The sequence below is a fragment of the Geotrypetes seraphini genome, chromosome 2 (assembly GCF_902459505.1).
Source record: "Geotrypetes seraphini chromosome 2, aGeoSer1.1, whole genome shotgun sequence".
In the NCBI taxonomy this organism is placed as follows: domain Eukaryota; kingdom Metazoa; phylum Chordata; class Amphibia; order Gymnophiona; family Dermophiidae; genus Geotrypetes; species Geotrypetes seraphini.
Window position 1 is genome coordinate 291,854,458 of NC_047085.1, and position 15,247 is coordinate 291,869,704.

The 15,247-nt window shown below is 45.2% G+C and overlaps 1 protein-coding gene across 6 annotated transcripts in view; it reads right to left on the reverse strand.

Annotated features, from left to right (window-relative positions):
* CTNND2 (catenin delta 2) overlaps positions 1 to 15,247 on the reverse strand; it is a 1,866,736-nt gene that overhangs the window by 63,529 nt on the left and 1,787,960 nt on the right. For 5 of the 6 annotated variants that reach the window (XM_033929832.1, XM_033929833.1, XM_033929834.1 and 2 more), the window contains one exon: positions 5,912 to 6,043. The exons of the other annotated variant lie outside the window; for it this stretch is intronic. In XM_033929832.1, the coding sequence (XP_033785723.1) occupies positions 5,912 to 6,043 (132 nt within the window). The remainder of the gene's footprint in view (positions 1 to 5,911; positions 6,044 to 15,247) is intronic. 6 annotated transcript variants of the gene reach the window in all.

Genomic DNA, 15,247 nt, shown 5'->3' on the forward strand with positions numbered 1-15,247 from the left:
TAAAGGGGGTCCTTTTACTAAGCCACATTAAGCACAGGCTTATGCGTCCTTTGGTAGTTTTTGCATGTATGCATGGTACTCAAGCTGCTTGGTAACAGGGTCCCTAAGTGCATGCCTACCAGTTGTGTGAATGAGAGCACATAAGGCAGAGCTCTTCATGTTGTCATGTATTATATAAAATGAAATTTAGATAATTTCTAAATGGCTTTTTTTCATTGCCAGTGACTTGCTTTCCTTGGATTCTTCAGAATTACCAGTCCAGTCTTAGAACATTTTCTGTAAACTCCAGTGATCATTCATGGTGAATGCCTCTACTAGTCCAAGCAGACAGAATTCATTTTAATATAAATAGATTACAATCCTTATTTAGCTATATTGCAGTGTAATATCAGCAAAAGATGTCCTCTCAAATTTTAAACATATTCTGTGAACTAAGGACAAAATATTTGATTGGATTCAAGATGAATTCCAACCTCACTGGATAAGAAATTTATGAGGACTGCACCCTATCAACCTAGTCAGGGCCACTTTTACCAATGAGCAAAAGGGGAGCTGCTCTGAGCCCATTAATAAAAGGGACCCAAACACCCAGTTGCCCATTGATAAAAAGAAGGAATGGTCGGATGACTATTTAATGACAGGGCTTGGGCCGATTTCCATCCCTTTCAGCCTATGCACTTGTGAAGGTCCTGCTAGTCCCACCCTCTCTGACATATTCCTGACTCATATGAAATGCATCAGAGGAGACAGGCCTAGCAAGACCTTCACAAGCAAATAGTCTCAAAGACTTCATGGCACTTCTTGCTGGTGCTTTGTTTATTGCTGCTATGGGCTCACAGCTGACCTAGGTGGGATGACAGGGGGTAATTTTGGATAGGTGTGTAGGAAGGCAAAAAAGAGAAAAATAGTGATGCTGGACTTGGACCGGGGGGAGGGCGGGAGGCTGAGAAAGAGAGCGATGCTGAACAGATGGGATAGAAGAAAGGAGGGAAGGAAGAGAATTGGAGCAATGTTGGTCTGGGTAATGATGGGTTGGGGGAAGACACTGCTGGACTGGGGGATGGATGCTTGCGTGTGGAGAAAGGGCACTGCTGGATTGGGGGAAAGAAGGTGATGCTGCACAGATGGGAGAGAGGGAAAAGAGTAGGGGAAATTCTGGACTGGATGGAGTGTGGGACACAGGTATTGTTAAGAGATGGCAGGGGGTCACAAATGCCATCCTCTAAAAAATATCAAACTATATTAATCACTCTGAGTACTGAACCTTCAAAGACTTCAGTGGTGCTGCTATGCAGCTTTAAATCTTTGCTATGCAGTCTTACTATACAATTGTCATTGGTTAATGATCTTCCCTATTTATATTGTTATTTTCTTGATAAAAATCATCACTCTTAATAATTTTAAATTTATAGAAAACTTTTAAATATACTCATCTACAAAATTTTTTTTCTCAAGTGGCTACGGGATGATTCTCTGACATACAATCTATGTTTCAAGCACTGCTGTTCAAAGAATTCCCTTTTAATTGCCATCCCTGTCATCTCTGTCATTTCTTAGTTAAAAAATGGCATACCGTATTTTCTCGCATATAACGCGCGCGTTATACGTGGTTTTAACGTACCGCGCATACCCTTGCACGTTATATGCGTGAGCGCGTTGTATAAAATTTTTTTTACATAGTTCCCCCCCCCCGACGTCCGATTCACCCCCCCCGCAGGACCGCTCGCACCCCCACCCCGAAGGACTGCTCGCACGCACCCGCACCCCCACCCCGAAGGACCGCTCGCACGCACTCCCACCCGCACCCCCACCCTGAAGGACCGCTCGCACCCCGACAGCCTCCCGACCCCCCCCCATCATGTAGAAGCTCCTACCGGTGTCCTGCTGCTTCCTCTTGGCGGTCCCGACACCCGACACGATCGGGGCAAGAGGGAGCTCAAGCCCTCTTGCCCCAGTCAAACGCGGCACCCCCGACACGATCGGGGCAAGAGAGAGCAAAAGCCCTCTTGCCCCAGCCAACCGCGGCACCCCCGACACGATCGGGGCAAGAGGGAGCTCAAGCCCTCTTGCCCTCCCGACTCCCCGACACGATCGTGGCAAAAGGGAGTCCAAACCCTCTTGCCCCGCCGACTCCCCAACTCCCCGACAATATCGGGCCAGGAGGGAGCCCAAGTCCTCCTGGCCCTGGCGACCCCCCCCTAGTTGTTCGGGCCAGGAGGGAGCCCAAACCCTCCTGGCCACGGCGACCCCCTACCCCCACCCCGCACTACATTACGGGCAGGAGGGATCCCAGGCCCTCCTGCCCTCGACGCAAACCCCCCTCCCCTAAACGACCGCCCCCCCCCAAGAACCTCCGACCGCCCCCCCAGCCGACCCGCGACCCCCCTGGACGACCCCCACGACACCCCCACCCCCCTTCCCCGTACCTTTGTGTAGTTGGCCGGACAGACGGGAGTCAAACTCGCCTGTCCGGCAGGCAGTCAACGACGGAATGAGGCCGGATTGGCCCATCAGTCCCAAAGCTCCGCCTACTGGTGGGGCCTAAGGCGCCTGGGCCAATCAGAATAGGCCCGGGAGCCTTAGGTCCCACCTGGGGGCGGGGCCTGAGGCACATGGGCCCAACCCGACCATGTGCCCAAGGCCCCGCCCCCAGGAGGGACCTAAGGCTCCCGGGCCTATTCTGATTGGCCCAGGAGCTTTAGGCCCCACCAGTAGACGGAGCTTTGGGACGGATGGGCCAATCCGGCCTCATTCCGTCGTTGGCTGCCTGCCGGACAGGCGGGTTTGGCTCCCGTCTGTCCGGCCAACTACACAAAGGTACGGGGAAGGGGGGTGGGGGTGTCGTGGGGGTCGGCCAGGGGGGGTCGCGGGTCGGCTGGGGGGGGCGGTCGGATATTCTTGGGGGGGGGCGGTCGTTTAGGGGAGGGGGGTTTGTGTCGAGGGCAGGAGGGCCTGGGATCCCTCCTGCCCGTAATGTAGTGCAGGGTGGGGGTAGGGGGTCGCCGTGGCCAGGAGGGTTTGGGCTCCCTCCTGGCCCGAACAACTAGCGGGGGGGGGGGGGTCTTGGGCTCCCTCCTGGCCCGATATTGTCGGGGAGTTGGGGAGTCGGCGGGGCAAGAAGGCTTGGGCTCCCTTTTGCCCCGATCGTGTCGGGGGTGCCGCGGTTGGCTGGGGCAAGAGGGCTTGAGCTCCCTCTTGCCCCGATTGTGTCGGGGAGTCGGGACGGCCAAGAGGAAGCAGCAGGACATCGGTAGGAGCTTCTACATGATGGGGGGGTCAGGAGGCTGTGGGGGTGCGAGCGGTCCTTCAGGGTGGGGGTGCGGGTGCGGTTGGGAGTGCATGCGAGCGGTCCTTCGGGGTGGGGGTGCAGGTGCGTGCGAGCTGTCCTTCGGGGTGGGGGTGCGAGCAGTCCTGCGGGGGGGGGTGAATCGGACGTCGGGGGGGGGCATCAGGCTTTCAGGGTGGGGACAGGACTTCAAGGGGGAGAGGAGAGTCGGGGCGGGCGAAAGGAGAGTCGGGGTGGCCAGAGGAGAGTCGGGGCGGGCGAAAGGAGAGTCGGGCAGCATGCGCGGTATACGGGTGTGCGCGGTATATAAAAATTTCTGTACATAAATTTGTGTTTTTTGCGTGCTATACCCGTGTGCGCGTTTTACACGGGTTCGCGTTATCTACGTGAAAATACGGTACTCCCTCTTTGCCACTGCAGTTTAAGCCATCAGACTGAGCCTTTTGTAAATTGATGCCTGACTGATGTCTTGCTGCCCTGGATAATTTCAGCCATTCCTCTCCCTATTTTGTACTCTGTGGAAAGTAAGGACCATTAAAAAATACTTTGATGATACATCCTTTAGATCAGTGGTTCCCAACCCTGTCCTGGAGGACCACCAGGCCAATCGGGTTTTCAGGCTAGCACTAATGAATATGCATGAGAGAGATTTGTATATAATGGAAGTTACAGATATGCAAATCTGCTTCATGCAGATTAGGGCAATCCTGAAAACTCGATTGGCCTGGTGGTCCTCCAGGACAGGGTTGGGAACCACTGCTTTAGATTACTGGTGCAGTCTCTGATCCTATCAATTCTGGACTACTGTAACATCGTTTATCTAGGTATCCCAAAGAAAACAGTACAAAAATTAAGCATAGTGCAAAGATAGTGCAAAACACTGCAGTTCACTTGATCTTCGGATTGAGGAAAAACAACCACATTAGCCCTTACTACAAAAGGCTGCACTGGTTGCCAATTGAGGCACGAATGCTATTCAATTTGTTTCAAGCAGGTCTGGGGACTAGCGCCTTCTTACCTACTACCACATTTCATATTACACAACCCCACACGACCAACCAGAAAACATAACATATTTACATACCCAAAGATCACAGGCTGCAAATACAAATCCTTTTTGGACAGGTCCTTCATGTTCCAAGCAAGCAAACAGCAGTCTTGACTGGGAAATTACATTAATGGAACCAGGCTGACCTACGGCGCATTCCGGAAAGCAATAAAAATTGCACTATTTGACAAATTCATCTCCTAAACTGAAACCTCACCTCTTATTAAGTTATATTTTCCCTCTGTCAATCTTGGTGTAATATGCTGTCCTTTTATGTAATAAGCTGTATGCCCACTTCTTGCATTTTATAATTCGCTGATTGTCCAGCCTTCTTCGATGTGAACTGCCTAGAAGTCTTTCGACTGTGGCAGTATAGAAGAATAAAGTTATTATTATTATTATAAGTTATTATTACCCAGACATGAACTCTCTCCCCATCACTCAAACTCCCTATCATCCTGGTCTGATCCCTCTACCCACTGCACAGCCTCCTTTCCCATCTCCTGCTGATGTGGGACCAGATCTTAGTGGTCCCATGGCAGCAGGAGCTGACAATTCATTAAGCATTTATTTTATAAGGGGAGGAAAGAAGCTATGTGATGGGTAGAGGGATCAAACAGGGGTGATAAGGAGCAATTAGGAGAGTGATCCTACAAGATAAAAAGGACACAGAGTTATGGGGAGAGGGCTTGGGATGGGTAATAGGGAAGCTGAGCCATGGGTTGTGAAAGGGGATGAGAGAGAGAAAGCATTTAGGAGGAAGTCCCTGGATGGAAGAGAACAAGAACGAAGTAACAATCAAAAGAGGAGGGAGTTTGAGAACGGAGAAAGAGTTTTTGGAGGAAGGGGTAGAGAGGTGGTAAGAAATAGTATAAATAGACAGGTCTGTGAAAGGAGAGATAAATAATTGGAAGTGGGAAGAAAATGAACGAGGGGGAATAGTTAGTTGATGGGGTAAGGGAGGGGCGGTTGGGTGACATAGAAGGTGCTGGAACTGGTGAGGGAATGAGAGTTAGAGAAAAGTAAATGAAGGTTTGGGAGGTAATGAGTACCGAGAATAGAAATTGGAGATATAGGGAGTGAATAAGTGAAAGAGAGAGTATAGGAGGCTGGGAAAAGAAAGGGAACAGGAGAGTATGAGACAGGGACAGCAGGAAGATTGGGGAAATGAAAAGCTGGTAAGCAGGTAAGAAGTTAAAAGAAGATGACTGAGGACGAGAGGTGAGAGGAGAATATGAGGGATAAAATGCAAGTATAGAAGCAGAAAAGAGAAAAATGGAGAAAAATGATGAAAGAGCACATCAATGGATTGGGGGGAGGGGGAGTTGCCATCCACAAAAGTTTGTCCAGGACCCCATAGGTGATTAAAGTGACCCTGTATCTAGTGCAAAGTATCTTAATTTTGGATAACTGGATCATATTCAAACCTCTTCTGCCTACATGTGTGGCCTGTATTAAGGATTTGCCATGCTATAGAACTTATTTGGATGTCTATAGTGTGTACAAAATACCTCCCTACAGCCACTAAGTGCTAGCAGAATTGGTTTGAATAGGGCCCATGGAGTTTTTAATCATACCTGTCATGGTGTCTTTCCTGGACATGTGTTCTCCTTTATTTCCATGATACGAGGCATTGGTTCCAGTTGACTCATAGTCCACTTTCCTTTCTTTCATGCTGATCGTTTCCCGGGGTGAGGCTGGGGCACTTGCTAAATAATTAAAATGTGTTACTGTAAACATATTTCATAGCGGGTGTAAAACAGCACAGAATTAATACCCACAGGTTCATGTTCAGTATGCAGTGTTGAATGTGAACAAAAAACTATACTCGAAGACGGAAAAACCAGCACTGTCCGACTTGTATCAGTAGTAAAAATCATCTGTTGTAAAATTATCTTGCTAGGTTCATGTGCCAGTGATTCTTTTCTGTTTACGAATTTTCCTTTATTAAGGGAGTAATTTATACCACTAGCCATTTCCCGTCTCTCGCACCCATTGTTATCTCTTCCAATGCAACCTATCTGATGTCCTTTTAGGACAAATTTTGTGATTAGAGGGTTGTCATCACATAGGATTACTACCTTCAGGATCACATATTTCTATTATTATACTTTTTGTCGATGTTTACTTCCTCTGATCCTCTTCTACTTTTAAAACACAAGTCACCATGTGTTATATGTGACTTACTAGATAAAAAAAAATGCACTATACAATTATTAGTTGGGAAATAACAGCCTATTTAGCATTTTGAATGGATCTAGTTGTATGTCAGACTAATAATTCTATTATGTAAATGCAGGTGATTTTAGCAGGTTTACATGAAAATGGATTTCAGAAAATTATTCAAAGTAAATGGGAGTTAATACATTTGACAATCTGATGATACATTTGTATCTGTATAAAATTAAATTTTATATAAATTTTAATTGCATTTTTCTAAAAGCTTTTTGCTCCTGTGAGTTATTTTACTTTTGTTCTTGAGCGATCCTGCTTATAAGCACATCTGCTTTTAAGCCATACAATACATAATGATTATCAAGCAACAGAAAGTCAAAAGTAGCTCTGCCAATTACACTGGACTTGAGAATGGTAAAACTCCTTCTGATGCTTCAGTGCATGAAGCGGAACAAAAGCTGCATCATTCCACTAGAGGATGTGGGGCAATCCTTCTCCATGTTCCTTTTTTTTTCTTTTTAAAGAAAATAATATTTTAAAGCACATATTTAACATTCGTCAGTTGCTTGTGTGTTTTGTGTGTGTTGTTAAGGACAGGAATGGCTCATCTCAAAGTCTTCCCACATATGAAGACAATTTTAGTAAGTGATGTGAATGATATTACGCCTGCTTATATAAAATGTATTGTGTGTATAATCATACTTGGAAAATTAAGTAAAACCAGGATCATCTTTTTGTGAATCAGATGCACATATACAAAATTAAGACTGCCAAAGGTTGCCTTTTATCTTATTCTTTGATAGAATTTAGGGAAGCAGCACTGTATTCCACATAGCATTAAAAAAAAAAAAAATACAAGCAAAGGTCACTCACTATTAGGTTTCCCATACTGTGGTATGGGAAAATGAACTCTGTGAATCCAAGGCTAGCAGATTATCAGCAAAGGTGGGAAGCGAGAATTGTAGGATGAGGGATGTAGAGAGGGACTTTTTTGAAAGGTCGGCCAAGTCTGAATTGGGATGTTCTGCCGATAATGTCCAGAAAACCCCCATCCATCTGACAGCCATTTGTGAACAGGAAAAATGTCTGATTTTCTTGTTTGAAAATGACCTATGAGAGGGATGTCTTAGCCTGAGCCTCACCATACAGAGCATTGAGATCTGAGTACCATTTGTTGCTTGACACATGCAAAAGGGATACAGTGCATACAAAATCCTGTTTCTCTATTGCTAGTCCTGTCTTATGGAACGCTTTGACTGGTTTTTTTAGATTCTCTGAAAGACTGTTACATTTTAGAAAATTACAGAAGACTTATCTTTTTGCACAGGCATTTTTTTGCTAGAGGTACTTTTCCCTGGTTATGATGATGTAACTTTCCTTTCTGATAGATATGGCAAGACTTACCCCAGTAGGTCTCTATGTAAAGATTGATATCCTAGCGACTGAAATGCAGGGGACCTTGGAGAGGAAAAAGCGATATGGATCGCTTTGAAAAGACAAGATGAAACTTCTATTTATGTGGGTGTAGTCTAAAGACCTCGGATTCAATTGCAGCAAATTGATAAAGATCTGATTGCGGATATCCAAAAGTTTGGAAAGAAAGAGGAGGTGCTGCTGTTGGGTGACTTCAATCTGCCGGATGCGGACTACAATGTTCCATCTGCGGAATCGGAAAGAAATAGGGAGATTGTAGATGCCTTTCAAGAGGCTCTGCTTAGACAAATAGTGACGGAACCCATGAGGGAAAAAGTGATACTAGATCTGGTCCTCACAAATGGGGAGAGCATCTTAAATAGTGATCATCAAACAGTTTGGTTTGATATAACAGCTAAAGTGGAGGGTGGCCACACAAAACTCAAAGTCCTACATTTCAAACATACAGACTTTAGTATAATGGAAGTGAACCTGAAGAAAGAGCTGTTAGGATGGGAGGACATAAGGGAAGTGGAAAAACAATGGTCTAAGCTGAAAGGAGCAATAAAAATGGCTACTGACCTTTATGTGAGGAAAATAAATAAAAACAAGAGAAAAGGAAACTTGTTGTGGAGAAAATAAAGGCAAAAGAGCTGGTGTTCATGAAATATAAAAATACCCAAGAAGAGGAGTACAGAAAGGACTACCGGGTGAAACTGAAAGAAGCCAAGAGAGAGATACGTCTGGCGAAAGTGCAAGCGGAAGAGCAAAAGGTTAGGAATATATATAAAAGGGGGCAGATATATTAGTGAAAGGAAGAAGAAGAAAAATGGCATTGTGAGACTAAAAGATGATATGTACCAATATGTGGAGAGTGATGAGGAAAAAGCAAACATGTTAAAAAAATACTTCTGATCTGTGTTCACGGAAGAAGATCCTGGAGAAGGACCAAGATTTTCTGACAAAGTTACACACAAGAATGGAGCAGATACCATGTCGTTCATGGAAGAAAGTGTTTATGAACAACTTGAAAAATTGAAGGTATATGGATATATCCTGACGTCGCAAAGACTACGCAAGAACGGAGGAAATAATTTCTTTCTATGCGTCAAGATACTATTAATTTGGGAGCAACGTTTCTTCTAGCATACCCCTGCAAATGCTTGGTTAAGTATTTGGGAGTCAAATACACTTTTTTTTCTCCAAACCATCTGAAGGAATTCCTAGATGTGAAGAAGATCATCAAGGACTGAGGGATAATGAAATTTTAATAGCTGGCGCTTAGATACATTAAGCCTATTTGTTAATTAAATTCTTCTTTAATTTTTCTCTCATATATTTTCTTGAATGACCACCCCCCAAAAATTGAGGTCTAAGAAGGGGATAAAAAAATACTTTTTATTTCCATATGTATGCGTTTATAATACTTCTGTGTTGTTTTTGCCTCCCTGTGTTTATTGTAGCAAGATATATTCTTGTAAATTTTGTTGAATATAGAAATAAATAATTTAAAAAAAAAGAAAAATTGAAGGTGGACAAAATGATGGACTGGACAGGATCCATCTCAGGATTTTGAGGGAGCTCAGAGAGATTCTGGCGGGTCCTATTAAAGATTTGTTCAACAAATCTTTGGAAACAGGAGTGGTTCCTGGGGATTGGAGAAGAGCGGATGTGGTCCCTATTCACAAAAGTGGTCACAGAAATGAAGCGGGAAACTACAGGCCGGTAAGCCTCACTTCGGTTATTGGAAAAATAATGGAAGTGTTGCTGAAAGAAAAGAAAGGATAGTGAAATTCCTAGAATCAAATGGGTTACAGCAGGGGTGCCCACACTTTTTGGGCTTGCGAGCTACTTCTAAAATGACCAAGTCAAAATGATCTACCAACAATAAAATTTTAAAAAAACACAAAGCACACTGTACACATAGAAAATGTTAATTATCATTCCTATTCCAGGGTTTTTCAAAGAGGTCAAGCAGATGACTCTATGCACTATCACCTCAGTAACAACCATACAAAAATAGACAAATATACCCCCTCCCTTTTTACTAAACCACGATAGCAGTTTTAGCGCAGGGAGCTGCGCTGAATGCCCAGCGCTGCTCTCGACGCTCAAAGGCTCCCTGTGCTAAAAACCTCTATTGTGGTTTAGTAAAAGGGGACCTTAGTGTAAAATATAGACAGCAGATATAAATTCTGACACATTTTGATCACTAAATTTAAAATAAAATAATTTTTCCTACCTTGTCTGGTGATTTCATGAGTCTCTGGTTGCACTTTCTTCTTCTGACTGTGCATCCAATCTTTCTTCCCTTCTTTTAGCCTGTATGCTTCCTCTCCTCCAGACCTCATTCCCTCCCCCAACTTTTCCTTCTTCTCTCCCTTCCCTTTCTTTCTCTCTGCCTCCCTTTCTTTTTTTTTCTGTTTCTCTTCTTTCCTTCTGTCTCCCTGCCTGCCCTTTTTCTTTCTTTCTCCCTGCCCTCCCCCAAGCCACTGCCACTGCCAACGGGGACCAAACTGCCATCGCGACCAGGACCCAAACTGCCACCAATAACAGGCCCGAAAGCCGATGCCGCCCCAAGCTGTCCCTACTTCGGCCGACCAGCATCGCAATCGACCTATTGGGGGAAATGCTGCCGGGTCCTGCCTTCGCGGAAACAGAAAGTAGGCAGGACCCGGTAGCAAGAAGAGGAAATGCTTCACTAACCTGTCTCCCGCCTTAGCCCATAGCGAACACTTGCTTCAGGGCTCTCAACATGTGCGTGCCGGCCTCCCCCCCCCCCGGACATAACTTCCGGTTTCGGAGGGAAAAGAAGAGAAGCCGGCACGCACACGTTAGAGCCCGGAGCATAAGTTCGCTACGGGCTGAAATCTCCAATCCGGGTTTTTTTCAAATGTTCAGCAGCCGCGGCAGCAGATGACAGCTGGGCGGACCGCCCAGCTAAAAGGCCCTAGGGAGAACACAGAGGAAGGCTGATCGGCCCGGTAGATCAGGACGGCAACACGAGTCTAGCGATCGACTCACGTTGCCTTCCTGAGCTACTGGTCGATCGCGATCGACGTGTTGGGCACCCCTGGGTTACAGGATCCGAGGCAACATGGTTTTACAAAAGGTAAATTGCGCCAGATGAATCTGATTGAATTACTTAATTGGGTGACTGGAGAATTGGATCAAGGGCATATGCTAGATATAATTTACCTAGATTTCAGCAAAGCATTTGACACAGTTCCTCATAGAAGGCTCTTGAACACACATGACAGGCTGAAGTTAGGATCCAAAGTGGTGAACTGGATTAGAAACTGGTTGACAGCCAGAGGATGATGGTTAAAGGAATTTGCTCGAAGGAGGGAAAGGTGAGTAGTGGAGTCCCTCGGATCGATGCTGGGGCCAATCCTGTTCAATACTTGAGTACCTGATTGTAAAACCGCTTAGATAACATTTATAGGCGATATATAAACACCTAATAAACTTGAATATGTTTGTGAGCAACACTGCCGAAGGGTTAGAAGGAAAAGTTTGCCTTTTTGTGGATGATACCAAGATTTGTAACAAAGTAGACATCCCAGAGGAGTGGAAAACATGAAAAAGGATCTGAAAAAGTTAGAAGAATGGTCCAATAGCTGGCAACTAAAATTCAATGCAAAGAAGTGCAGAGTAATGCATTTGAGGATTAGAAATCGGAAGGAGCCATATGTGCTGGGAGGTGAGAGGCTGATATGCAAGGATGGGGAAAGTGACCTTGGGGTGATAGTGTCTGAAGATCTAAAGGCAAAGAAACAGTGTGACAAGGCAGTGGCTGTTGCCAGAAAGATGCTAGGCTGTATAGTGAGAGGAGTGACCAGTAGAAGAAAGAAGGTGTTGATGCCTCTGTACAGGTAGATGGTGAGGCCCCACTTGGAGCATTGTGTTCAATTTTGGAGACTGTATCTGGCGAAGGACATAAAAAGACTTGAAGCAGTCCAGAGGAAGGCGAAGTAAATGGTAGGAGGTTTGTGACAGAAGACATATGAGGAGAGACTGGAATCCCTGAATATGTATACCTTAGAGGAAAGAAGGGATAGGGGAGATATGATTCAGATGTTCAAATACTTGAAAGGTATTAACATAGAACTAAATCTATTCCGGAGAAAGGAAAATGGTAAAACCAGAGGGCATAATTTGAGGTTGAGGGGTGGTAGATTCAAGAGTAATGTTAGGAAATTCTTTATGGAGAAGGGTGGTTGATGCATGGAATGCGCTCCCAAGGAAGGTGGTGGATAAGAAAACAGTGACAGAGTTCAAACAAGCATGGGATGAACACAGAGGATCTCTAATCAGAAAATAATGGGTATACATTGAAGGAACTAAGGCCAGTACTGGACAGGCTTGCACGGCCTGTGTCCCATATATGGACATTCAGTTGAGGACAGGCTGGGGAGGGTTTCAATGGCTGAGATGGTTAAAATGGGCTGGAGTGAGCTTTGATGGAGACTCAAGTAGATGGAACATAAGCACAATACTGGGCAGGGCTCTGGGTTTCTGGCCCCAAAATATCTATGAAAAAGGACCATTTAAACTAAATTAATTTATGGAGCATGTATGGTTAGGCAGACTGGATGGACGACTTGGGTAATTATCTGCTGTCATTTATTATGTTACTATTTACTTTTGTTATTTGGATATTTGTAGATACTGTATGTATGTCTTTGATGCTGTGTATGTTAATTGTGAGCCGTTTTCAAAAGTGAAATATCCAACTTTTGTTCTCAAGAAAGCAGGCCTAAAAATGTCTATCTGGCATCATTTTGAGAGAAATAGCCATATAGACGTCCCTGTACAGCAGAGGGGCAGCCTAGTGCTTAGTGCAGTGCACTTTAAATAATAGCACCCAGGTGCACCTCCCCCCATAACTCTCATATGATGAATTGTGAACCCTCCAGGAACAGAAAATAAAACTACTGTACACAACTACAATCACCTTCTATCCTGCAGGTATCTTCTTTAGTTGAGTACAGTAGATATTTGGTTGGTTTTCGAGGACTCACAATTTCCATTCCACTGCATTGACCATTAGGTAATTTGGGGACCTGCATGCTGCTCCATTGTGTATGCCTATATTACCTGCAGCTGTCTGACAGCCTAGTATCCACTGTCACTTTCACTTCTTAGGGGGGTGGGATGGGGTCAGTGACCTCTGGGGGATTAGAGAGAGATCATGCCTCAATCCCTTCAGTGGTCATCTGGACAGTCAGAGCATTATCTTGTAAATTGGAAGTGATAGAAACAGATCTATACAAAATGGCCTCCTTGTTTGCCTTGGACATAAGATAACATAAGAATAGCCTCACTGGGTCAGACCAAAGTTCCATCAAGCCCAGTAGCCTGTTCTCATGGTAGCCAATCCAGGTCATTAGTACCTGGCCAAAGGGCAGGATTAATTCATCAAGGGCCCCTAGGCACACAAGTACACTGGGGCCCCTGCCCCACCCCACCCCGCCCCGCCCCACCATGCCTCGCCCCCCTGCCTCACCCTCATGTATTTACCCATTTTGTTATTTACTTCTTTATTTCCACTTTATTTCTTATATTTTAAAATTCAAAACAAACAACAAAGATTACCATACCAATGCCAGTGTACAGTTTTTATTCTATGCAACCTCCAAACATCTCTGAACAAATCCCCCCTGTCTGCTCTTCCATATGGCATTTGCTCTTTTTCTAAGCCTCTTCCAAAAATTATCTGTCTCTCCCTTCCATCTCTCTCTCCCTCCCCCCCTCCATTGGTGTGGCATCCATCTTCATCCTTTCCCTGCTCCAATGGTCTGGCATCTCTCTCCTCTCCTTCCCTTCCCTCTCCCATACCCCTGTGGTCTGGCATTTCACTCTCTCTTCTCCCTTTCCCCCACTTCCATCAACATCTGCCCCCTTTCTTTCCCTCCAACCCAATTCCATCCAGTATCCTTCCCCCTTATGTTTCTCTTCCCTTTCCTTGCACACCAATTCCATCAGCATCTGCCCCTTTATCTCCCTCCACCACCCTTCCATGCTCCTTTCTCTTCCCCCTCCAAACATTGCAGCTGCCGGCTCTGCCCTCTGAGATCCATTAGAACAGCTGACGGCAACGGGTTACCCCCCTGCATCAATGGCAACGGGCCCCCCCTGCATCAACGGCAACGCGGCCGGATCTCTTACAGGAAGGTCCCGCGATGACTGCGTCTGCCGATCCATCCCCCTCCGACGTCACTTCTTCCAGAGCAAGTAAGTGACGTCAGAGAGGGATGGACCGGCAGACGCAGGTCATTGTGGGACCTTCCTGTAAGAGATCTGGCCGCATTGCCGTTGATGCAGGGGGAGGAGGCCCGTTGCCGTTGATGCAGGGGGGGAGTCCGTTGCCATTGATGTGTGGGGGGCCGTTGATGCGGGGGGGGGGGGGGCCTTTGCTGTTTAAAAATATGGCATGATGAGTTGTCCTCCTTCAGCAGGCCAACCTCACAGTTTTGGGCCCTAGGCACGTGCCTACTGGGCCTATTGATTAATCCGGCTCTGCCTGGCCAAACCCCAAGGAGTAGCAACATTCCATGTTACCAATCCAAGGCAAGCAGTGGCTTCCCCCGTGGCTTTCTCCAGGAAATTATCCAAATCCTTCTTAAAACCAACTACACTATCCACTCTTACCACTTTTCTTCCTGTTCCATTATCACTAAAAGACATCCTGTCCTTGTCACACCTCAAATACATCACTTGCTATTGGGCAAACTCAGTGAAAAATGTCCCGATTCTGCCTTTTTGACATTTTTAGACATTTTGTTTTTCTTTCCATTTTGAGATGTCCATTTGCTTTTAAAATGAGAGCACCAAAGCTTCTACAAATAAAGACAGAATATTTGTCACCTAAACAATAGCACTGTGACTCCTCATAACAAAGTATGACATGGAAGCCGCTTTTGTCTTTAAAGACTCCATTCCTTAGACAATTGAAAAGTAAGTTTATTTCTAAGCTCTGGTTCAAGGCTACAGTATCTTTTTTAAAATTATTACTACCAGTCATCGGTAGCTGTATAGAAGCTTTCAATAAACAAGATTACTTTTTTGGAATATGAATTTGTTGATTTTGATGTGGGAACCTCCTTCCTCCTAAAATACTTATCTGGAAATCAAGTTTCAATTTATTTGATATACTATATCATAAGTGTGTTTTCTGAGTGGTTTACAATACACAAAAAAACACAATACAAAGCATCTTTGAAAAGGATTACAATATTTGATAGGATAGAGTGAGAACTAGGGTGTGGGAGACAGAAGGGAAATTTAATGTAGCTCAGTGTTCTCCCTAGGGCCTTTTAATT